Source organism: Sapajus apella, unplaced genomic scaffold (assembly GCF_009761245.1).
Source record: "Sapajus apella isolate SASKATOON/1434 unplaced genomic scaffold, GSC_monkey_1.0 scaffold23, whole genome shotgun sequence".
Taxonomy (NCBI): Eukaryota; Metazoa; Chordata; class Mammalia; order Primates; family Cebidae; genus Sapajus; species Sapajus apella.
In genome coordinates, this window is record NW_022436963.1 from 30,828,649 (window position 1) to 30,854,315 (window position 25,667).

General features: G+C 41.7%; 1 protein-coding gene across 1 annotated transcript in view; it reads left to right on the forward strand.

The window, feature by feature from the left end:
- Positions 1-25,667, forward strand: part of ITPR1 (inositol 1,4,5-trisphosphate receptor type 1) — a 346,432-nt gene that overhangs the window by 127,791 nt on the left and 192,974 nt on the right. The window contains exons 5-10 of the mRNA XM_032290649.1: positions 6,655-6,770; positions 16,489-16,575; positions 19,516-19,674; positions 21,444-21,542; positions 22,683-22,766; positions 22,880-23,026. Coding sequence (XP_032146540.1) covers positions 6,655-6,770; positions 16,489-16,575; positions 19,516-19,674; positions 21,444-21,542; positions 22,683-22,766; positions 22,880-23,026 — 692 coding nt within the window. The remainder of the gene's footprint in view (positions 1-6,654; positions 6,771-16,488; positions 16,576-19,515; positions 19,675-21,443; positions 21,543-22,682; positions 22,767-22,879; positions 23,027-25,667) is intronic.

The window sequence follows — 25,667 nt, forward strand, 5'->3', positions numbered from 1 at the left end:
ACACTTGCTTTTTCTTGGTACCCCTCTGTAGAAACAGAGGCCTTACTTTACTTCATCTGACAAGCTCCACCCCTCATCCTCTTTCCATCATCATTTATTACAACTTGGGAAGATTGATTTGGGTTTTATGGAAGTTGGAGTTGGGTTTTTGCTCTTAATTTTATTTGTGTGTGTGTGTGTGGGGGGGGGTAGTGGACAGTAAAGAGAGTAAGAAAGGCCTTTATTCCACTCCATGAAAATTTTGAATCAAGTGCAACTTTAGTAAGCCTGAGTTAATTTTTTTTTTATTTGAATAGGGAGATTGGGGTTTTCCTCACTCCAGATGCATAGCTACAGTGCATTTGTAATACTGACTTCCTCAACTTTCCTCCTCTCCAATTCCCCATCCTTCCTCTTCTGCCACACCCCCACCCTCTGCCACCTTTAAATAACCAACTGTTCTATATTTTCAACTTACTAGTTGATGGACATCCTACTCACTACTCAGCATTTCAGCTTGGATGTTTCGTAGACATCTCAAACTAAGCAGAGCCAAATTTAAAATTCTCAATGTCCATTTCTCCCCCTAGCCCCCCCTCCTCATTCTTACCTTTCTTGCTAGGCACCAGCACTGTATTAGTCCAATGTTGTCACACTGCTACAGAGAAATGCGAGAGATACAAGAGGCTGAATTGGTTTACAGTTTCGTAGGCTGTACAGGAAGCATGATGCTGGCATCCGTCTGGCTTCTAGGCAGGCCTCAGGAAACTTACAATCATGGCAGAAGGTGAAGGGAGAGCAGGCATGTCACATGGCAAAAGCAAGAGCAAAAGATGGAGCCGGGGAGGTGCCACACACTTCCAAACAACCAGATCTTGTGAGCACTCACTCGGTATCATGAGCACAGCACCAAAGCGGTGTTGCTAAACCATTCATGAGAAATCCATCCCCATGATCCAGTCACTTCCCACCAGGCCCCTTCTCCAAACTGGGGATGACAATTCGACATGAGATTTGGTGGGGACACAGATCCAAACCGTATCAGTCAGCAGTCTAAAAGCTCCCTTAGAAGCATCAGCCACACCAGGGTCTTCCTTTACTGAAGCCTTCATGTGGTTTCCCACTGTGTTCAGGATGACTCAATGCCTTCACATGGCCTGTACTGCCCTCACGGCACAGCCTCTGCTTGCCCCTCCAGCCTCATCCTCTGCAGCTCTTGCCTTTGCCTACTGCTACCAGCCCAGCTTTTCTACTCAATCTGTCAGTTTTCTTCCAGCTAAGGGCCTTTGCCCTTGCTATTCCCTGTGCCTGAGAGGCTTTGCCCGAGATTTGTGAAGGCTGGCTCCTTCCTTCTCATCCTGCAACTCCAAGTTCAGGTGCCGCAGTCCTAGAGATGCCTTTCCTGATGACGCTGTAGGAAGTGCTGCCTCCCCAAGCAGCCCTAGTGCGTCCATAGATAAATCTTGCCTCCATTGTTTGTCTAACTTGCTATAATTTAACACGGGTATGTGACCAGTTTGCCTCTGACACTGGTATTATATTAACAGACTTGTGCAACTGGATCCCTGCTGTATTTTCAGCATCCAGTCTTGCACCAGCACACAGTAGACATTTTAATAAGTAGTGATTGAATCCAAGAATGAACACTGGGAAGCTTAGAGCTGGAAGTGACTTCAGCAGACATATCTGCATTGTTTCTGGAGTCCTAGGAATGGTAGCATATTTAAATCATTAATTCAGCACCATTGTTGTGCTTTACTCAATCTTTAGCCACTGGGCTACCATAGCATACAAAACAGACAAAAGTCTCTGCCTTCAGGGACCTTACACTCCAGAGTTGAAAGTTCTAGCAGTGGGGAGGAGGGTGTGGACACGGTGGGGTTTCAGCTGTTGTGGCAGCCTTTATTCTTTTACTTGGTCACTGGCGTGGATACCTCTGAAGGTTGGCTGACTTGTTTGCTTTCTAGCTTTGCTTCTGCCCCATCCCAGAGTGCTGGAAGCACACCTGTGGCTCCATTTGCTCCCACCTTCTCTTAAATGTGCACCATAAGTCCTAATTTGGTAGTGAAACTCATCTGTAAATCAATTGAACATTCTCCCTCCAGCCAGGCTCCAGCATGCCCTTGATAATGGAAGCTCACCTGTGGCCTGTTCTGTCCGGCTTCTAGCCCACCCAGCCCCTTAATGCCTACTCCAGCGCCTTTATTCAGCCACATTCTCCTTTGGTAACTCAGTGTGGCATATGCTCAAACTTCAGAGTATTCCACAGTAAAAGCTAGTTTAGTTTATTCCTCAAATGCCTAAAATAACACTTGTCACATAAGACATTCTTAGTGGCGTTTCTTTGGGGTGAGTTCAAACCACAGGGTGTGTATGTGTGTGTGTGTGCGCGTGTGCATGCGCACACACATGCATATGCACACATATGTACATACATGTGGTCTCCTTCCTCCAAGTAAATATTAAATATATTCTTCTGGTTTCCCTGTATTTGTGCATTTCTATACTTAGCAACTTAGCAGAGTATTAGGACCCAGTGGAAGTTTAATTTTGCTTTGCTGTGCCATCCAAATAGCAAAGGGCAATATGGAACCTACAAATTGCAAAATTTTGGAAGGTTATTCTAACATTACATTTGAATTGCTTAATTTAATTTTCACTTTGAATTAGTTGCTAAGCAACTGGGAAGACAGGGCAAAATCAGCAAGGCTAATTTGGTTCTGTTACTAGTATGTTCGAATCTCTTATATTTACACAGACAGTTGTAAATACACTTAATGCAATGCAATGCTCTGTTTTGTCCAAGGAAAAGTGTTGGTGTGGAAGTTAGAGCAAGGCTTTGGTTAGGTTGATGTTATTTAAATAGACCTTCTCATCTTAGGGGAAAGCAAAGTTATCTGAAGTTTGAGCCTGTGATGCAGCTCCTTTGTTAGGTGAGGTGCTTCACTTGGTGGTACCATGAACAGTTGTAGAATGATACTTTCCATTGTCTGTTATCCTCTGGCGTCATGAATTCACCCTGCTTGTCCCTCTCATCTACCTAAATCAGTTTTTTTGGAATGTATACCAGTTAGTATCATCATATGAAGCATGTTGGAGAGAAAAAAAACAGGTCATTTTACTCTCTATATCTTACTATTGATGAAAATTGACATTGTTAACCTCATTTGGTACGTAAAACAAGTCATGTGTCAAATGCGAATGCCAATGACTTTTGAATATTTTTAAAAGGCGTGTGATATAGGAAGCCATTTTGGTCCAACCTAGATTCTGAATAACAGGAAAGTAGAAGTTAATGAATAAGATTAAGATTAAACAATAAGGCTGGGTGCAGTGACTCATGCCTATAATCCCAGCACTTTCGGAGGCCAAGGTGGGTGAATCACTGGAGGTCAGGAGTTCGAGACCAGCCTGGCCAACATGGCAAAACCCCTGTCTCTACTAAAAATACAAAAATTAGCTGGGCCTGGTGGTGGGCACCTGTAATTCCAGCTACCTTGGGAGGCTAAGGCAGGAGAATCAGTTGTACTCGGGAGGCAGAGGTTGCAGTGAGCTGAGATCATGCCACTGTGCTCCAAGCCTGGGCAACAAAGCATGACTGTCTCAAAAATAAACAAATAAATAAACAATAATGCAGTATTCTGTTATTTATTGTAGTTTTATATTATCATTAACACCTTGAAACACATAGATGCTTGGGGACAATGTTTAGTCCTGTGTCAAAGATGGAACATTTCACGTAAACTGTTGTCTCCTGGTTGTGTATGGTTATTCATGGAGTGAATGGAGAGTTTGTATATATTAATATTAAGCTGGTAGGAAAACTGTGTCTCTGGAAATGATGTCATTAAATTGCCACTAAAATAGCAAATGATCAGGACCTGTGTCTTTCCTAAGAGGCGGGGAGGCTGGGCACCATGGCTCATGCCTGTAATCCCAGCACTTTGGGAGGCCAAGGCAGGTGGATCACCTGAGTTCAGGAGTTCAAGACCAGCCTGACCAACATGGTGAAACCCTGTCTCTACTAAAAGTACAAAAATTAGCCAGGTGTGGTGGCACATACCTGTAATTCCAGCTACTGGGGAAGCTGCGGCAGGAGAATCACTTGAACCTGGGAAGTGGAGATTGCAGTGAGCTAAGATTGCACCATTGCACTCAGCCTGGGCAACAAAAGCAAAACTCCATCTCAAAAAAAAAAAAAAATGAGGTGGGGAGAGCAGTCTGGTCTTTTAAACTGGCCTCCTGCTGTATCAAGCCTTGTTCTCCAAAGTCCTAGACAGTATCTTTCATATGCAGTAAAAATTACTTTCAGTAGATGGATTAGATTCTTAATAAAGATAGCTATCATGGTCCAATATTTACATTATAACTGCTTGTGACTAGGTAGAAATATTTTGTGATGGAGATTACAGAAACGGGAAAAGTACCTACTACTTCTACAATTAAATAATTTTTTTTTCTGAACAATCTCAGGTATTTGTGTGTTCAGTACATAGTAACAATTAGTTATTGATCCTGACTAGAACAAAGAGTGATCTGAATTAGAGGAAGGACCAAGTATTTATGTACTTCACAGCAAATCCATTTTTCTTACTATAAGATATTTTTTGGCTAGTACAATAACTAGGTATTTACCTGTTCAAGGTACTTTAAGGGAATCGGTTTTAATGAATAGATAAGAATAAGCATACAGTTAGAAATTTCCTTAAATGCTTGTTCAAACCTACTTGGGTGTCATTTTTCTGAATGTCAGTATCCACTCTAAATTTGTTAATTTTACTCTACAGATATTTACCATTTGAAAACTCAGTATGTCAAAATGTAAACTTTTCATAGGGAGTGTCAATTTTAAATATTGGTTTCCTAGAGTAGTTACTGGTTTGTTGATGGCATATGTCTGTCAGAAAAATCTGGTGGAGCACAAATCCTAGCTTGAGAAGCTGAGGCTGGAGGATGGCTTGAGCCAGGAGTTCCAGGCTGTGGTGTGCTATGATTGTCTGCGAAATAGCCATTGCACTCCAGCCTGGGCAACAAAGCGAGGCCCCATCTCTTAAAAAAAGAATTGGTGACTATACCCCTAAATTCTGTGTGTGTGTATATGTGTGTGTTTTTAAAAGTTACATACATGTATTATTGTAATAATGTATTGTAGACATTATAAAACAAGTGGAAAGTGGAAGTTAATAACTCAGATTAAGATTAAATAATAATGTATCCTGTTATGATGGTTTCATATTATTAACACCTTAAAACACATAGATGCTTTAGGGTAACGTTCATCATTAAAAGAATAGGTGGTTTTATTTATGATTTTTAATGTCTAGCCGACTTTTTCTAGATCTGATTAGATCATCATTCTTTTTACCTTACAAGAGCTATAAGGGAAGGGTTGGTTCCATTTTTTTTGGTGTGCTGGGATGCATCACTGTTACCTTTAATGTTTTGATTTTTCTGCAGAAATCTTTTGAAGCCGTTTTGTGAATGCTGGTTATACCACATAAGACAATGTGTAGATTCGTATGAGCCCAGGCATGCTAAATGGAAGCATGTCACAGTGCGCTGAGAGTGAGGGGACAAGGGCACAGACTATGTAAATGCCAGTTCATGTATGTTCTTTCTGTACCACAAAGGGTCGTTTCGCACACATTACTCAAGAGACCACTTCCCTAGGAGATCCCTCTAAGTAAGCATCAAATACATACATACATACATACATACATACATATTTATTTATTGTATTTATTTATTTATTTATTTTTAAGATAGAATCTTGCTCTGCCACCCAGGCTAGAGTTCAGTGGTGTGATCTTGGCTCGCTATATCCTCTGCTGCGCAGTTTCACGAGATTCTCATGCCTCAGCCACCTGAGTAGCGGGATTACTGGCATGCACCACCACGCCTGGCTAATTTTTTTTTTTTTTTGTATATTTTAGTAGAGACAGGGTTTCACCATGTTGACCAGGCAGGTCTCAAACTCCTGGCCTCAAGAGATCCACCTGCCTCGGCCTCTCAAATGGCTAGACTTACAGGCATGAGCCACCGCGTTTGGCCCGTGATATTTTTTCTAAATTGAACAATACTGAAGAGAGTTGGATTTGTGTAAATGCTTGTACGCATTGTTATATACAGTAAGGATTATTTGTCCTTGTATTTATTTGTTTGTTGGAAAGGAGTCAACTATGGGGTAGCATTAAGAACATGGCAAAACCCCGTCTCTACTAAAATACAAATAATTAGCCAGGCATGATGGCTTATGCCTGTAGTGCCAGCTACTTGGGAGGCGGAAGCAGGAGAATTGCTGGTACCTGGGAGGCAGAGGTTGCAGTGAGCCAAGGTCATGTGACTGCACCCCAGCATGGGTGACAAAGGGAGACTCTGTCTCAAAAAACAAAAAAACAAACAACAACGAAAGAAAAACCACACTGAATCTGGACAGCTGTGGCACCAACTAGTTCTGTAGCAACAATTGACTCACTTTCTGTAAGTCTCGGTTTCCTCATCTGTACTCTCACACAGTGGTGGTGGCAATTAAATTTAAAAAAAGATTTGTCAAAGAGCTTTCTACTCTCATTGTATATCTATATATGATGTAATTTTATAAAGCAGCCTTTTTTTCTTAGGATGAGCGTCTGTACACCCTCAATAGCAATTTCTGTTTGTTTGCTTCACTTCTAGACTGCCTCTTTAAGCTATGTCCCATGAACCGCTACTCTGCCCAGAAGCAGTTCTGGAAAGCTGCTAAGCCCGGGGCCAACAGCACAACAGACGCGGTGCTGCTCAACAAACTGCACGTATGTATTGTGATGGGGCTGCCGATGGGCCAGTGGTGAGTGGCTGCCTTGGTGGTGTCTGGGTGTCCTGGTGGGGGACTGCTTATGCCACCCTCCCACTCTAGCTGCTGACTTTCTTATGTTTTTTTCATGGAGGGGTAGAAGGGAGCTGACCATAGGGAGGGATAGATCCTAGTCATCTTGAGTTGTCTGACGAGTCCTTTTCTGAGCCACTCTCTTTGCAGGGGTAGCTTTGGTTGGAGAAGTGGTTATGAGCGCAGGCATTGGAAGCAAACTGCCTAGAATGGAATCCTGGCTCCCCCGCTCAGTAACTGGTTCTCTTGGGCATGTTAGGTGCTATTTTCCAATTCTGTTACCTTATCTGTAAAATGGAGATGACAGTACCCACCCCAGAAGGTCATTGCGAAGATTACAGAAAATGAGACATGAAAGGACATGAACAGTGTGTAGCACATAATAAATGCTTAATAAATTTTGGCTGTTAGCATTGCATCTGTCCTGTTATTTGGCATATTAAAGATGTGCTCATTCCGCTACTGATGTGCTGTGTGACCAGAGCAAGTTTTTGAGCCTCTCTGATCCTGTTTCACCTGTAAAATAATGACATAGTTCTTTTAGTGCCCTGCATTCCCAGGCTAATCTGGAAGTTCTCTGAGATGTTGAGGAGACATGGCGTATATCCAGTGTGCTAATATCGAAATCGTACCCCACTTCCTGTTTCCTGACCCACTTCATTTCCCCCTGTTATGTAACATTATCTTTCTAATGCATTTTGTTTACTGGCTGTCTCCCTCCTCTGGCAGGTAAGCTTCGTGAGGGCCCAGGTCTGTGTCAGTGTTGCTCGTTGCAGTAACCTTTGTGTCTGCAACACGGTTGGGCACTTACCAGGCACTCACGTATTTCACAGAATACACAGTGATCTTTCTCGTTGCTCAGTGATGACAGTTGAAGACCTAGAGCATCTGTGAGCCCTGAGAGCTCAAGAGGTTCTGCCTCTCAGCTTGCTCCATTTTTGACTTGCGTATGGCAAAGTCACAACCCGCTGCATTTGGTAAGGTGAGGGTCATGTGAAGGGATTCTTACATTCAGTATGTGGTGTTTCAGACAGGATGTGATGAAAAGCCCAGGCTCCTCACCTCAGGGAGCTTACAGTCCAGCCTAAGGACACGTAAGCCGTCACTGCCACTGCACCTAAAGTGAAATCCGGACTTTCTGTCGTCATCTACAAGATGGCACATGCCTGGACCCTGATGCCGCCAAGGAGGCTTCTTGACTACATTCCGGCCATATGAGCTTTAGTTCATTTTATGTTGTTTTTTGAGCACCTCAGACTCTCAATAGTCTCATGACCTTTGCACCCTCAGTTTGTCCTGTTAAGAACATTCTTTTCCTGGCTCTTCCTGAGCTAGTATTTTTGAGCCTTTGTGTCTCCGCTGAAATGTCATCTCAGCAAGGTCTTCCCCTCCCACCTTATCTAAGAGATGTCTTGTTTGTTTTTCTCCATTGTAGCACCCTGTTTATATCTTTCTCAGCACTGATCAGGGTCTGCAATTATATTTAGTAGCTTCCTTAATTATCACCTGTTGCTTATTAGAATGACAGCTCTACAAGGTTGTGGCATCATCTCTCTTGCTCCCTGTTGTATCCCAGCTTCTGTAATAGTATCCAGAACATAGTAGGTGCTCAAAAATATTTAGTGAATAATGAATGAGCAGTGCACTAGGCACTAGAGATAGAACTATGATAGTCTTAACCCTATGGGAGCTGAATGTCCAAGAACAAAGAAATAATGATAAGCAGTGTATTGCAGGACAAACCAAGGCTGTGGGAGCACATAGGAAGGATGCCACATCTCTCTGTGCTGAATAAGAGGGTGTGATACAGAGGTCAAGGAGGGCTTCGTGGAGGAAGAAGGAAATGCCAAGTCAGCTTCAGTCAGAGGCACCTGTGGGATTTAAAGGGTAGAAGAGGAAGAAACAATGGACTCCAAGACTTGGAGGCTAGAGATTGCTTTGAAGACTTTTGGAATTGCATCACTATTTTAATAATGATGATTATCTCAGACATCCTCAATCCCAACAAAACCATCGTACCTTCTTTAGAGCAAATATTATATAGCTTTATGAACATGGAATAAAATTCATAAATAATAGATACCAAATTACAATGGAGAAATGAAAAGGTAAGTAATAAATTATATAATAAATTGAATACTCTTCTTAAGTCAATGCTCAGGGATGACTCCTTTAGAAGACACAAGGAAGTAAGTGCTTGTACCTATGTGCATAAACCCTGCGAGTGAGGCAGCTGTAGACTGTGACTGGTGCTGGTTGGAGGGTATTGGCAATTCGGAAAGCATGTTATCTGTGATGTGGTTTTCCAGAAGGGTTTCAGTCCTAATCACAAAAGACATAATCTTAAGTGCCATAGTCTCAAATGTTTAAATCCCTGAAGATTCAGTTCCAAAAGTCTAAATCCTTAAAATCAGAATCACAGATAGTTGCATGTTAGACCAGCTCTTACAGACTATCTCTGTGCAAATGCCATAATCTACCTCTGCATTACACTTTTTCTTACGTCAGATTTTTAGTTTTTTTTCACTATTTTAAATTGTCAGCGTTATTATTATTAGTTTTTAAGGCAGAGTCTCACTCTGTTGCCTAGGCTTGAGTGTAGTGACGCGATCTCGGCACACTGCAACCTCCACCTCTCGGGCTCAGGCGATTCTCCTGCCTCAGCCTCCTGAGTAGCTGGCATTACAGGCATGCACCATCACTCCCAGCTAATTTTTTTGTATTTTTAGTAGAGACAGGGTTTCACAACATGATCATGTTGTGAAGAATGCAAAGTATGCTCTTTTCTTCATTAAGTAGTACTTGTACTTTGGGAAAATTCATTAATAGTATTAATGAAATAATAAAGAGCTGTGATTTCTGTTGATATGTAAAATGGAGTGGGATGCTGTGTTCAGGTAATTACAGATACTCCCAGGCTGGAGTGCAGTGATGCCATTACAGCTCACTGCACCCTTGACCTCCTGAGCTCAAGTGGTCCTCCTGCCTCGTCCTCCCAAAGTGCTAGGATTATAGGCGTGGACCACTTTGCCCAGCCTACAGATAGCTTTTTAACCTATGTGAATATCCAGCTAGACAGAATTGTATGGGATAAATGATGGTTCATCCTTGCATAGGACTGTAACATGCATTGAGTGTGCCCAGCATCCCTAGCCCCTGTCCACTGAATATCAGTAGCACCTTCTTCCAGTCACTGCGCCAATCCACAATCTCCCCAAAGTCTGTGCTGGGAACATGGAATGCAGTTGAATAGGTGGGGAAGGTTGATCAGTCTTGGACGTAACTATATTTAGTGCATGTGCCTGTAGGGGGCTATCTTTGTGGAAAGTCTGTGTGTCTTTAAAGTCAAATTGTCCTGACTTTGCTTTTCTGGTATAAGGATCATACTGTTCATTGAGATCTTAGTAATACATCTCCAACTTTTTCCCCTCCCACGTTTTTTGCCACAGGGTTGTAAATTCAGATTCCTCTTGGCCCTACAGGAAGCCAACAGGAATAAAGTGGGCTTGCTGGGTAATGCTGCCAAGTGGAGGGTCCCATGGGTGGGTCTGCAGGGGGCAGCTCTGCTTCCTTACTGCCACTGCTTGGGAACGCGGGTTGAGAGCTGCTGCTGTGTCTTCTGCTTTTTAAGAGAAGATAAAAATCCATGCTTTTATACGTAATATCTCAGTTTTAAAAAGATGTTGGGAGCGAATTCAATTAAGGCTTGAAATATACACTCAACACCAAAATAAATGGCTCAGGCTGGATGTGGTTCTTCAGTCCCGTTTGTAACCTGTGCTCTAGGTTTTATGTTTTATCAGCAACTCCTTTTGACACTCCTTCCTATGAATGAACTGTGATGAAAACAGTGTGGTTGAAAAAAGTCCAATCCTAAGGTGATCAGACACGGTCAACTCCTTATTAAAAAGGAAAAAGAGAAAAACAGTGATCTCTCTTTCATGCTGTTTATTCCTTTAAAAAATAAGAAAGGAAACCACTTCTTTTCCCTGGGTTAAGATTACTGATGTGACTTTCAGGTCTTGAATGTTGCCTTTGTGCTTCACTTTTTGCAGTTCTTACTTTCCTGCTTAGTTGGAACCATTTCCCCTAATGTCTTAAAGTCATCCACATGTTTCATTCAATTTGCATTCCCACCAGCCAATAAGTTGTTTTATTTTGGACAGCCTCTTTGCCTTTGGGACTGATGGCTAGTCTCCAGTGGGTTTTCATTTTTATTTTTGTCAACTACTGTGCAGCACCCCAATCAGAGGTCAGATTACTTTAAATTAATGCCATTTAAGGAATTAGTTGTCTAGACCACTTGACTTCCTTTTGACTTGGGTAAGCAACATAAACAGCACTTTGAAAAAGAGTGACATCTAGTGGCTGGTTACTGTCTATGCCCTTTCCTTCTGCAGGAATAACTGGATTTTGACTCTCTTGGTCATGATTTACTAAAGGTCTCTTGACAAAATGAGCTTCTTTCCATCTGCAAATCACATAATTTGTTTTAAAAGCCATTACTACTGTTTTCTGACAGCATTGTAGCTGTTACCTTGAAACAAGCACCTACGTTGTTTTGTTCTGAGACATGATCACTTAAGTCACGGCTTTGATGAGCTAGGAAGAGCCAGAAGAGTGACAGGTCCTTATTGTCTGGGTGTTGCATTGCTTGCTTTTGGAAGCTTTGCTTCAATATCACATTACATGATTCAGAGCTTATTGACTTTAACAAAATAAGCTTTCCTTACGGTTTCAGTAACCTTTTTATTGTAATTTGATAATAGTTTCTCTGTCTCTGAAATAAAATAACAGGTGGCTATGATGGGGTAGCCTTGATGTTGCTTAGGGAGCCTGGTGAATAATAGTGGTAGAAACCATATCATAGAGTGTTTTTCCTCCTTGGAAATTAAAAACAGTCTGCAACCCATTATTCAAGGGAAAAGAGTAACAGATATTTAAATAATGAAAAGGTAGCATATTTAAGATGGCTTTTTTTTTTTAAACATGTTCTCTATCGTCCAGGCTGGAGTACAGTGACATGTTCATGGTTTACTGCAGCCTCAACCTCCTGGGCTTAAGTGATCCTCCCACCTCGGCCTCCCTAGTAGCTGGGACTACAGGCACATGCTACCATGCCTAGCTAATTTTTGTATTTTTTGAAGAGTTGGGGTTTTGCCACATTGCCCAGGCTGGTCTTGAACTCCTGGGCTCAAGTGATCCACCTGCCTCAGCCTCCCAAAGTGCCAGGATTATAGACTGAGCCACTGTGCCTGACTTAGATTACTTTTAAAAATTCAAGCTACTTGACACAGAGACATGATGAAGATGTTTTTGAAGAAATTACACACATGTACTTAGGATATGAATTTTAGAATATAGGCGTAGGAAAAGGAAAAAAAAATTTAATTCATGTGACCCTAAATTGTATTCCTCAAAGATAACCTTGGTTTTTATTTTGATGTTCGCCCTGCTCTCCTACCCCCTGTTCTGTTCCTATGTCTCCACATTTTAAACTATCAAGGGGAGTATGCTATTCTACTTCCCTTTCTTTAACTTGCTTTGTTTTTCAGTTAATATGTTGTGAATAAATTGGAATCTCTATCCTCATTTTTTTTTTTTTGAGATGAAGTCTCATTTTGTTGCCCAGGCTGGAGTGCAGTGGTGTGATCTTGGCTCATTGCAACCGCTGCCTCCTGGGTTCAAGTGATTCTCCTGCCTCAGCCACCTGAGTAGCTAGGATTACCGGCATGCAACACCATGCCCAGCTAATTTTTTTTGGTATTTTTGGTAGAGATGGGGGTTTCACCGTGTTGGCCAGGCTGGTCTCGAACCCCTGACCTCAGGTGATCTGCCCACCTGAACCTCCCAAAGTGCTAGGATTACAGGCGTGAGCCACTGTACCTGGCCTCTGTCCTCATTTTTAATGGCTACATGGTTACTCCCTTGTATGGCAGTACTGTAATTTTAAATAAGCAGTCTCTGTGAGCAGAGGTTAGGTAGGGAGTGATATTCAGCATCCTGACAATTTTTGCCATTTTGAAAAAAAGTTGTATGGCTTTGTGCACGTGCCAGGTTTTCTGCTTATGAGAAACTCCTAGAAGTGAAATTGTTAAGTCAGTGTTATGTTGAGTGAAGAGTTTTTTGGTAGATATTGCCTGAGTGTCCTTTAGAAAGGCGCTGACTTAATATCTTACAGTGAGGACCCATTCTTGGAATGTACTTGAGGGATTGAACCAACCAGATCTCGTTTTTCTTTGAGGGCAGAAACAGCCGTGATCAGTGGCCTGCAGTGCTTGTACCTCGTTACCTTTTCACCTTCCTTATTGCCTTGCCTGTTGAACCTAAAAAGAATCATGGATGGTTGTGTCTAAATACCAGACTTTGGTTTTGTGAGGGATTTATGTAACGACTGACATGTGAACTGAAACTAATGAAATTTGATATTTCTACATTTAGTAAAAAATGAAATGGAGAGTTTTCTCCTTAAACAAAGAGAACTTATAAGAAAAGTAAATTCGTAAAATGGTCCGTAAGCTTAATACATTCAGTGCTTATTCAATGGTGATGTGAAGGCTCAGTCATCATTAAACCCAGAATTAAAGTAGTATTAACTCTTAGTTTAACAGAGTTTTGACAAAGTTTTAGATGTGATATTTGAGAATGTCTTATTTTATTTTTTGTCTACTTTTGAGATGGAGTCTCTCTGTGTCACCTAGGCTGGAGTGCAGTGGCGCAATCTAGGCTCACTGCAACCTCCACCTCCCAGGTTCTAGCAGCTCTCCTGTCTCTGCCTCCCAAGTAACTGGGTCTACAAGCATGCGCCACCGTGCCCAGCTAATTTTTGTATTTTTAGTAGAGACGGGGTTTCACCATGTTTGCCAGGCTGGTGTTGAACTCCTGACCTCAGATGTTCCTCCTGCCTCTGCCTCCCAAAGTGCTGGGATTACATGCATGAGCCACCGTGCCTGGCCAAGAATATCTTCATTTTAAGAGAAGCCGTTAGATATTTATTCTCCAATTTTGTTTTAATTTTCTGCTCTTCTCTTACCTTTTTTATGTCTTTTGACAAATGCCCATGCTCTTTAGATCTGCTGGTGTTTAATTAGTTGTTAATGTGGAATATATGCCTTCTTGATGGTGAATTTGACATTTCTTTCTAGACAAACCAGTGACCACTGGGTTGCTGTTTTTATACTGTACTTACTCTAAGTGTAGGTAGGAGCATAATATTAGTATTTCTTAAACTGAAGCCATTGGACATTCTTGAGAGTAAGGGGAATGTTGATGAGCATTTTTGCTCTTAAAGAGGAGCTTTTCGATCATTTGAGTCCAAGAAATGCTACTTAAGAACTCTAAAGTTGAATATTTTCAGTGTGGGCTTTGAATAAAGAAAAACCATATTTGGATGTTGGGAAATGTTATATTTTATTTTACAGAATCCTTTGGGTTTTTTCCCTTTGGTATTTTCCCCCTCTTGAGTGTGCAGTCAGTGTTAGCTGAGAACTCTTAAGCAGAAAGAACAAACGGCTCTCCACAAAGAATAAACCTTCATTCCAAATGGATACAGTCCAGTGTTTTGTTTGGAAAACTACCTGCAGAACCTGTAGGTACTGTAGAGATCTCTGAAGTGGTTGTAAGCTCAGGCTTGAAATTAGAGAGAACAAGAGGTGGGAGGCTGCTAAGGGAGAGTATTTATGCAGAGGAGAGAAAAGGTTCAGGAGAACTATGCTGAGGACAGCTTGCATGCCAAAGGTTGCCACGTTGCAAGCACTGGTATTATTTCTGAATGTTTCTTGTACCCAGTGGATTTTATGTTTGTAACTCCGATAATAGCAGACTGGTAACTAATTCCGAAAGAGAGAGAGTGAAGTTTTGAATGGACCATTGTTTTAAAGAAGATGTGGTCAACTTGCAGTGATCCATGCTAACATATGCGGATCATTCCCCTCCTGTAAAATGGTTTCATTTTGGCTTAAGATTGCTTGCTGCAGTTCATTTTTCTCCAAAGATGTGCTTTCCTAAAAATACCTGTGTCCCAGGTAGAAGTGGAACAGATGCTGAATTTGAAGGAAACAGAAAGATTCTTGACCCAGCCAACTCAGGTCACCTTTTACAAAGTTAATCATCAGAACATTTCTTAGTTTTAGAAACTAGCGTATAATAATAATGGTTAAAATTTATGATCCAATGGCAATTATGTCCTGGCATACATTTTCTCGAATCTCTACAATGCCTTAAAAGGCTTGCATTGTTTCCATTTTGTGATAAGAATACTGAGTGAGGCTTGGTGAGATTCAGTAATGAGGACAAGATGTTGAAGCTAGAAGGTAGGGGACCCATGACCACGTCCAGAAGGTTCTGTGAAAATGAAGACACAATATCTGTGAAAGAGGACCCACTGCACCTGGTAGCATCTTGCTCCAAGGAAAGGAGACACTTCAGGAAGACAGCCTTCGAAACCCTTCTGAAGTACACTCTTATCATCAGGGTTTTACTGTCCATCAGATCCAATGCTGAATTTCTTCTCAGTTATTTTACTTCCTTTCCGCCAGCCTGTGTCTGGGAGATGGGTTGGGGTAACAGTTTGCTGACTGCCTAGCATGAAGCCATTGCCCTTCACCATTATTGCAATGTAGTAACAGTGCTTTCAGAGTGGCACAGGTGAATGAATGAAAAATGACTGTTCGGGAAGATAGCCCTGCCAGACTATTCTAAAACCTTCTCTTCAGCTGTATCGTGTTCCCCCTGCTAGCATGTCACATTTGGAATAGTAACATCTCCGGGCCTAATTTGTAGCTCTACAGATTTGGAGTTAATCCAAATGTGGATATGAACACTATCTCTGCCACTTAATAATTGCGTGATTTAAACAACATTATTAAGCAAAGTTTTAAATGTACTCAGAAGTAGATAAATGGTATAACAAATCCCTTTCCTACCCATCATCCAACTAGCTATGCCAGGGTGACCAAATTTCTCAATCACTTTGAGTCAACTTCTTCTTTAAAAGTGGGGGTAATAATGTTCTCTTCAGGGAATGATTATAAAAATTGATTACATTATAAATCGTATCTAACAAGAATAGCTAATACTCCATGTATGCTACAGTGTATCAGGTACTATGCAGTGGAGTTCCTGTGAGGTGCAGGTACCATTTTATCCTTGTTTTACAAAGGAAGAGACTGAGACTCGCTGATATTAAATAACGTGTTCAAGTTCAGAAAACCACATACCACTTAAATCCAGCATTTAAGTTCAGTCTTTTTACTCCAAAGCCTTAAGAGAACTTTCACACATCATAGGGGGGCTTTGCAAATTCCCTCCCTCCCTGACCCTATTTTCTTTGAAGGTATTTCAGCTTTTGACTTATTCTCCCCCTAAGTAAATAACCATAATTCCTTAAAGAAAACAAACAACAACAACAAAAACATTTTAAAGAAGCCAAAAAGGCCAGCAAAGCAAAGGCAGAGTGATGGACTGTTTGTACCCTTGGCTCACGTCAGGAAGCCTCAGGGTGTGTACTCAGTGGTTGGCTTATTTCTGTGGTTTGCGTTTTTCTCTGGTTCTTGTATTAACTGGCGACAATTGTTTTGCATAACTGGAGAGGGATAGAACCTATTGTTGCCTCTTTGTGACCAATCTTTATTCTCAATGCACAGCATGCTGCAGACTTGGAAAAGAAGCAAAATGAGACGGAAAACAGGAAATTGCTGGGGACTGTAATCCAGTATGGCAATGTGATCCAGGTAGGTCAAGGCGGCTCTTCCCTTTTGCAGCTGAAGTGTTGCAAAGAACGCAGCTGGGAAAAGACACACACAAGACAGGGTTTGGACACCTTTACAGTAAGATCCGTGAAGACAGCCAGTTTATTGCAAAACGTCTGGTGTTTCTTGTTAGATGTGACGGACTCTTGGGCTATTTTGTTGGTCATCTCTCAGTGTAAGCATCGACTTCTCTCTGTGGCTGATCATTTCACTCCAAACACTTCAAATGGGAAGCTTCCTACGTAAAACAGAACCCGGCTGTTGCAGTTCTGTTTAACTTGTAATGCTTGAAAATTCTTCCTATTTGGTGAAAATTAGCTTCCCTATAACTTTTATCTGCTGGCCAGGAGCTGTTCCCCAGAGGTAATAAGAGCAATTCTGTATCTTGGGACTTTTTAAATCAGAAATATTTATCATTTTGATACATTTTATATTTATCAAGAATATTTGATTGTTTTCATGTCTGGTCTCACGGGTTGCTTATATTTTGTACCTTTAAATTTGGCATGGAGATAAAACACAATCCACGAAACAGCTAGTACAGGTTTCGCTCAGAAAATTCCCGTGGGTCCATGCCAGTCTTACAGAAAACTGCGGAAGCCCAGAGCCACCTGTGGCTTTCTTTTGCCCAGGCACAAAGCTTAGTAGGAGCCAACTGTTGAGCACCTAGACTCATTTGGTGTTCTTCCTTCAATATTTTTCTTTTTGAAAGATTTTGCCTACTATGTAAACATTACTAATTACAAAGGAGCCCTTACCCTTTCTCTTGCTATGAGGCATAGAGCAGGGCTAATCAGGAAGATGGGAACACTAGTAAAAGATTGGCAAAGCAACCTTTTGGTGTTAAATGGGTTATTTACATTAGGCCTTTTGAAATAGTGAAAGTAGCTTCCAAAATCTGCTTGAAGAGTAAATCCTGCCAGTTCCACTTACCCACTTCCTCCTCCTTAAGTTCCATCCACTTGAGAATGGACACAAGTGTCCAGGCGTGTCCAGGTGTGCCCCAAGTTCAATGGCAGCTTTATTACTAGGCCAGGCCAGTGCCCTGAAATTCAGAGTACAAGACTTCCTGATTTGGTTAGTTTGGAGAATATGGCTTGACATGATAATGAAGATAGTGCAGAGGCTAAGGACGTTAACTTTTAAATGCATTGCAATTCAGGTTTTGTAACTCATTGTGAGATTTTGGGCAAGCAGTCTTGCCCTGTATCACTTTGCTCACCAGTAAAATGGAAATGGTAATGGCATCTGCTCTCTATGATGGTTGAGAGGTGCCTGTCCCACAGTAAGCTGTGGATACACAGTAATTAATCTTAGTTATTATTAATTTCCCCAAGCCTGGATCTTGGGCCTACCTGTAGGTAACTTTGGTTTATAAACCAACTGAGTCTGGCACCTGGACAGATGCGTGCAGGATCAGGGACCACTCACCAGGGGAACAATTAAGGGGTTGGGAAGACGTTGCCTTCTCCTTGTTTATTTTAGCTAGGGCTCATCAGGGCTTATGGATCAGACAGGGTATTCTTCCACCCCCAGCAGCACTATTTGGAGATTTGGAGGGGTCCTAACACTTCTTCTAGCAGCTGTATCTGTTAACATTTGAAAAGGGGGATGTTAGCAATTAACAATGGAGGCTCATGCTGGTCTTACAGTTTCTCAAGGGATTGGGCTTTCTTTTGTATTCCCATCCACGTTCTCTTATAGCCTGTTGAATAGGGAAGCCTTAGCCAACTCTTTCTGGTCTAGACTGACTATCAGACACATTATATCCCATCTAAGTCTTCAGTCTTTCTATGTTCCTCATGTAATTATTACCCCAAAATCAAGAATAATGTACTTGGAAATTCAAGCCATGTTCTTCCAAACGAATTGACAACCCCCTAAAGGGATTGCATTTTATTTTATTTTATTTTTTTTTTGAGACGGAGTTTCGCTCTTGTTACCCAGGCTGGAGTGCAATGGCGCGATCTTGGCTCACCGCAACCTCCGCCTCCTGGGTTCAGGCAATTCTCCTGCCTCAGCCTCCTGAGTCGCTGGGATTACAGGCACGCGCCACCATGCCCAGCTAATTTTTTGTGTTTTTAGTAGAGGCGGGGTTTCACCATGTTGACCAGGATGGTCTCGATCTCTTGACCACGTGATCCACCCACCTCGGCCTCCCAAAGTGCTGGGATTACAGGCGTGAGCCACCGCGCCCGGCCTTTATTTAATTTTTTTTAGAGACAGGGTCTTGCCCTGTCACCCAAACTGGAGTACAGTGGTGCGATTTCAGCCTGCTATAGCCTGTAGCTCCTGGGCTGAGGTGATTCTTCCACCTCAGCATCCTGAGTAGCAGGGACTCCAGGTGTGCACCCCTACACTTGGTTAATTTTAAATGTTTTGTAGAGACGAGGTCTCCATGTGTTCCCCAGGCTTGTCTTGAACTCCTGGGTTCAAGCAACACTTCTGCCTCCACCTCCACCTCCCAAAGTGTTAGGCTTATAGATGTGTGCCACTTCACTTGGCCCTGCGTTGTTTTTTAAACTGTTGCCTGTGCTCAGAGTGGCCTTCCTCAGCTCCACCTGTGCATCAGGGCATGCTACACTGCCCTTCCTTAGCCGGTTCACACAGGGTCAGCCTCATCCCACTGGCAGATGGCAGGGGCTGATGGCACAGTTGGCCTGAGCAACATCCATCTTGCCCAAGGCTGTGTTGAAAATAAAACATGATAGTTTTTCTTCTACTCGGCCCTCTCATTCTGCTCCCTTTTCTCCTCTTCCTTTTCTAATCATCTGCAGCCTTAGGCGCTTCGTGATTCTCTAACTCTACCAGCAGCTCAGTGGTAGGAGGAATGTTTGCTATATAGTTGATATGATTGAGAGAAGGAGTGGTAGGAGATTCCGATTTGCTGACATTCACTTTATTCTCTTGGTGGGTTTTTAGCTCCTGCATTTGAAAAGTAATAAATACCTAACAGTGAATAAGAGGCTTCCCGCTCTGCTGGAGAAGAATGCCATGAGAGTCACATTGGATGAGGCTGGAAATGAAGGGTCCTGGTTTTATATTCAGCCATTCTATAAGCTGCGATCCATTGGAGACAGCGTAAGTGCAGATTCTCTGCCTAGAAAGCGTTCCATGTCATGCCTTCAAGCGTGACTGTATATTAGAGTCAAGGAGGAGATGTTAAAAGTTGGAACCAGAAGCTTGTCCTGTATAAAGAGAAGGGAATTGCTATGGAAACTAGTGTTTGGGAAACAGGGAACTGTGGAAAGTTGTGTGACCTAAATACAGCCACTGTGTTTTTCATCCTGGACTTCTGAAAACATTGTATGAACAGCCCATTGCCTTAGGAACTTGACCACAAAAACAGCTATCCCGTATTAATGTCCTGGAGAGGGTCCCTGTCATTCCAGATCCATTATTGGAATAGAAATGTCTTTTCTATTTTGGAAATAAAGTTAGTAAAGATGGAGGATGGAAAAGAAATAACCATAGTAGGAAAGGAGAGTAGACTTTGGGAGAAGCCTCATTTGTTCCTGTGCCGAGAAGCAGGCAGGCTCCCCACCGTGCTCAGCAACGCAGTGGGTCTGGAACAGGGCCCACTCCTGAGGGTTCTCTAGTGTATAAAGCCGCAGGAAGCCTTTTCAGGGAGACTTAGAGCAGTCCTGATATTTGTTGGCTGAATTAGTCAGCTATTACGTGGGCATATACCTAACAGTGACTGTGATTAAATGCTATCGGTTATATTTTTGATCTTGTTATGATTCTAAAGTAGCTGCTCTTTATTGAAAAATTACCTCAAACAGCGTGAAATAGTCTCAAAATGCTCAACCAGCCTTAACCTTAAAACTGGGCTTTGACGCAGTTGGTAAATAATTGATCCTTAACTGTGAACAGAAAGAAAAGCCCAGTAAAACTTAGGTTTCAGCAAAAGTGTTGGATTTATCGAATGAATTTATATTCATTTGGAGTTAGAGAAAATTCAGTTGTATATGCTCCTCAGATGTGATAAGCTGAAAATAGATGGTTTTGCACCTTAGGAAACCATCTTCTCTATGAAAATCAAAAACAAGTGTGCCTTGTTCTGAATTTCATTTTCAGCACACCCTTTGCTCTCCTATCCTTAAATGAATCTGTGTGGCCATGACTTAGTTGAGAAGATGAGATGGGCTTGAATTTAAAGTAGTATTTTATAAACAATAGGTGTAGACCCATTCCTGGGCCATGAAATCAATTTAGTGGCTTGTGACTATCATTTCTGAAAGTGGAATACAAGAGAAAAATCAGACTGTGTTACATGTAATACATATTGTTGTGGGGGGTAACTTTTGTTTTTGTTATATATATAGTATATTATTATATATATTATAAATATACAAATGTGTATAAGTCTATATGGCTCTATATATGACTTGATCATAGAAAATGTATTTCTGAATGTGAGTGACAGTAAAAGTATGAAAGTAATTGATTTAAAAACAAAATTATGGCTTTGTCCAAGATAAAGAGTTACCTCAGACTCTTGTTTTTTCTTAAATTTACTTAAAACTTAATGATACAGATACCTTTAACTGAATGTAATAAATATAAGTGTGGTTTTTTTTTTTTCGCCCACTCTGGACTGGCTTTGACACATCTCTGTAAAATCAGTGACACTCGGGGAACAAAATTCAGGCTTAGCCTTATAAACATGACCCCCTCTGCACAGGGTCAGGTTTTGAAGAATGCCTGGTATGTGCTGCGTCTTTATACTTGCTGGGGATCGGCCTTGCCTTCTTCAACAAAAACTCATATGTCTCCTAGAACTGCCCATTGGTCAATCTGCAGTTTATCAGTTTTGTGCAAAGGTCTGTTGCTCCTTTCCTTTCCAGGTGGTCATAGGCGACAAGGTTGTTCTGAACCCTGTCAATGCTGGTCAGCCCCTCCATGCTAGCAGCCATCAACTGGTAGATAACCCAGGCTGCAATGAGGTAAGGATATCGAGTTAATGCCTGTGGGCGTGGTTATCCTGCAGGAGCTGGTCTGGCTGACGTCAGTGCATGTGCATGATGAGAGTGACTTCAGCGGTGATTTGGGGCAGGGTGCCCGTTCTGCAGGTGAAGAAACAGGCCCAGGGTCAAGGCTGCCATGTAAGGTTGTGCAGCTCTGCGCAGTGGGCAGTGGATGGGGGCTGACATTCATTCTAGTTCTCAGTTGGCTAAGCCTAGCATCACTGAGGGATGGTTTTTTAATTTGTGAAGCCAGAGATGACCCCTTTTACTAATTTTTTTCTGGCCATGGGAGCACCTTTTCCTAATTTGTCTACCTGTAGAGGGTGCCTCTTTCTAACTTTTCATAAAGGAACACTGCAGATTAGCAGCAGCCCTGCAAGGGTGATAGCTTCCTTTTGGCAATACGTCTACTTATCCTCTAAATTGGCAATTACAGGATACAAGGATGTTACTTACTTGTGACATAAATCTTTGTCTGATGGGTAAGGACACACTCTTCAGTGGGACAGATGTGGATTCACATCCCATTTGCCATTCCTAGCTCTGTGACGGTAGGTTAGTTACCCAGTCTCCCTGCATAGCAGTTTCCTTATCTCTGAAATGGGGGTGGTGGTCAGACCTGCTTTTTAGGGCGTGGCCGAGAATTAAAGGAGATTGTGCGTGTTGGCACCTAAGCCTAGTGCCTGGCATAGATTTAGTGCACAAACAGTGGCTCCGTTGTTAACAATGATCATTAACAGTTTAGAACCTATACATTGGACTCATTTTTTCCTTTTATAGCTCATTCCATTTTATAAGTACTTTTTTTCATCAGGCCTTTACTTTCTGGCTACAGAACAAGAGACTTGCAGGAAAAGGAAAATATCATTCCAGAAAGGCAGGAGGGTTGGTTCCATTAGTCATGGTTGGAGTGTGCATAGTGATGGGTGCAAATGAGCCGTTTATTGCCAAACTCTGCCAACAGGCCAGTTGAATTTGCAGGTGCTGTGATTTTAGTAATGTCAATCTTCAGAGTTTTTAGCAAGTACAACCTTGCTTCCTAGGCTGAAGTGAGAAATTTGGGGGCAGGATGACATAGCTGTTGTGAGGGGTACATGAAAAAATTAATCTGTTTTTCAGGTCAATTCCGTCAACTGCAATACAAGCTGGAAAATAGTCCTTTTCATGAAATGGAGTGATAACAAAGACGACATATTAAAGGGGGTGAGTTTGCTGCTTTATCGGCCGAGCATTACTTGGCCCTTCTTGGGGGCATCAATCTAATTATCTTTTTAAATTCTTTTTTCCTTAAAAATCTTTCTTGTGTTGACTTTCAGGGTGATGTGGTGAGGCTGTTCCATGCTGAACAGGAGAAGTTTCTCACCTGTGACGAACACAGGAAGAAGCAGCATGTCTTCCTGAGAACCACAGGCCGGCAGTCGGCCACATCTGCCACTAGTTCAAAAGCCCTGTGGGAGGTGGAGGTAAGAGTGAGGTGGAGAAAGGGCTCATGGGTTTATAAGGTATAAGCCTATGTATAGGCTTTCTCTATATAAATTCTACAAATACACACACACACACTCTCACAGGTGGACATACACAGAATACATATGCGTATATGTATAAGTCACAAACAGGTACTTATACCCACCCTGTTCCAAAAATGGACTGTGATGGTTTAATGAAGTAAGTGCAGCATGACATATTATGGTGCTGGATATTCGTGCAGAGGGAGAAAATATGTACTTTGGAGCAAATTCAAAAATGAAATTAGAAATCTCTTTCTCTGAGCCATCTAATCTCTTTAATTGTTTTCTTTCCCTTGCTCATTTCTCTCCCTCTGTCACAGCAATATTTAATCCAGTGTCTACCCAACATGATACATAGGTGATACCACATTAGTGACGGGGCAGAAATGAGAAGATATGCACCCAGATAACTGGAACACACAGGGGATGGTGAAGGTGATAAGAGGCATATTCCACGTGCTCTGGAGATTTCAGTGAGAGGGTGAATGTCTGGTGGGGTGAAGAATTAAGGAAGACTTCCTGAAGGAGATAGCGTCCGATCTGGTATCTTCAGGATGATCTATATTTCGGAAGGAAGAGATGAACGGAGTAGGTCACTTCGCCTGAGAGAATGGTGCAGGATGTGGAAACATGAGGCAGAATGGGATAAAACTCAATAATTGTTGGGTGGAGGGCGTGGGATATGCATGGGAAATTAAACAGAAGCTGTTTTGGAGACCAGAGCCTGAAGGGCCATATATCCAGGCTGTAGGGAGTTGGGATATAATTTGTGGGCAGGGGAGAAATATGGAAAATTGTTTGAGGAAGGGAGTAACGTAATCAGCGTGCAACTTAAAGAAGGTAGAATTCCTCAAAGATTGTTGTTTCTTGCCAGTTTTTCTTCCTGCATTTCTTAAGAAGACGTTGACTCTTTCTTTCTCCCATTTTTTGAAATGGATTCTGGCAAGTTAAGTGTCCCTCAAAATACAAGAGAAGACACCACCATGTATTTTACATTTGTAGTAATGAGCCAGGGTTTACTTTCTATGGCTGTAGCTTATTCATCACCCCCAAATAAATCCTCTGCTCATTAGTAGTCACTCCCTATTTCCCCTTCAATATCCACCCATTCTCCCGCCCTTGGTAGCTAATGTACTTCCTATCTCTATAGATTTGCCAGTGCTGCATGTTTCATATAAACAGAATCCTACCTTATTTGGTCCTTCATATCTGACTTCGTTTACCTAGGATGACGTCTTAGTCCAATTTGGGCTGCTATAATAAAATATCATAAACTGGGTGGCTTATAAATATCAGAAATACATATTTCTTATAGTTCTGAAGGCTGGAAACCTATGATCAAGGCACTGGCAGAGTGTCTGGCGATGGTACTCTTCCTGGTTCATCTGCTGTGTCCTCACATGGCACAAAGAGGGGACTTTCTGGGGTGACTTTTATGAGGGAACTGTTCTTTTCCATAAAGGCTTGGCCTGAGACCTAATCACCTCCCAAAGGTGAAGTATGATGTGAACGGTCTCTAATACTATAACCTTAGGGGGTAGGTTTCAACCTGTGAGTTATGAGAGGACGTACACATTTAGACCAGATAACAGGTTCAAAGTGTATTCATATTGCCACATGTGTCAGTACTTCATTTTTATTGCCAAATAATATTCCATTGTATGGATGTGCCATATTTATTCATTTATCATTTAATAGCATTTGGATAGTTTTCACATTTTGACTCCTTTGAATAATGCTGCTACAGACATTCATATACATTTTTTGTGTGGATGTATGTTCTCAAGTCTCCTGGGAGCAGACTTGTGGGTCATGTCATAATTTTATTTTTGACCTTTTGAGGAACTGCCAGACTGCCTTCCACAGAGGCTGCACCATTTTATATTCTCACCAGCAGTGTGTCAGGGTCCCAGTTTCTCCATGTGGCCTTCATTTTGAAGGATTTTTTTGTTGGATATAGAATTCTAGGTAGAATTTACTTTTTTTTAAAGATTTGGATCCATTGTCTTTTGGCTTGCATTGTTTGTGATTATTTAATGGGTTAAAAAAATGTATTCCCTGTATGTAGTGTCTCTACCATGCAGCCTCCCCTCATCTCAGCAGCTGTAAAAACTTTTTATTTTTATTACTGGTTTACCTTAATCTGATTATGATATGCCTTGGTGTGTGTATGTGTTCTGTGTCTGTCTGTTTACTCTGCTAGAGTTCAATGAGTTTCTTGAAACTATGGGTATATGTCAGAATGGGAAAACTTTGCATCATTATATTTATGAGTGAAATATTTCTCCTGCCCCCACCAATCCACATAGACATATGCTGGATTATTTGATACTGTCTGACAAATCTTGAGTTCATGGGTCACATTTTTCTGATTCTTTGTCTAGTCCTTTATTTACTGAGCATTGTAATATAAGTTTGTTGAGTGTTTGGAGTCTATTGCTCCTTTAAAGAGGACTGAATTTTCTTTTGTTAGACACTAAAGTGACTCGTGGATCGCTTTGGTCCTTTGGAGGCTTATTTTCAAGGTTTATTCAGTCAGATATTGTGTAGCCTTAATTTTTGGGCTAGATTAGCCCCCACTTCCAAGATGGGACCA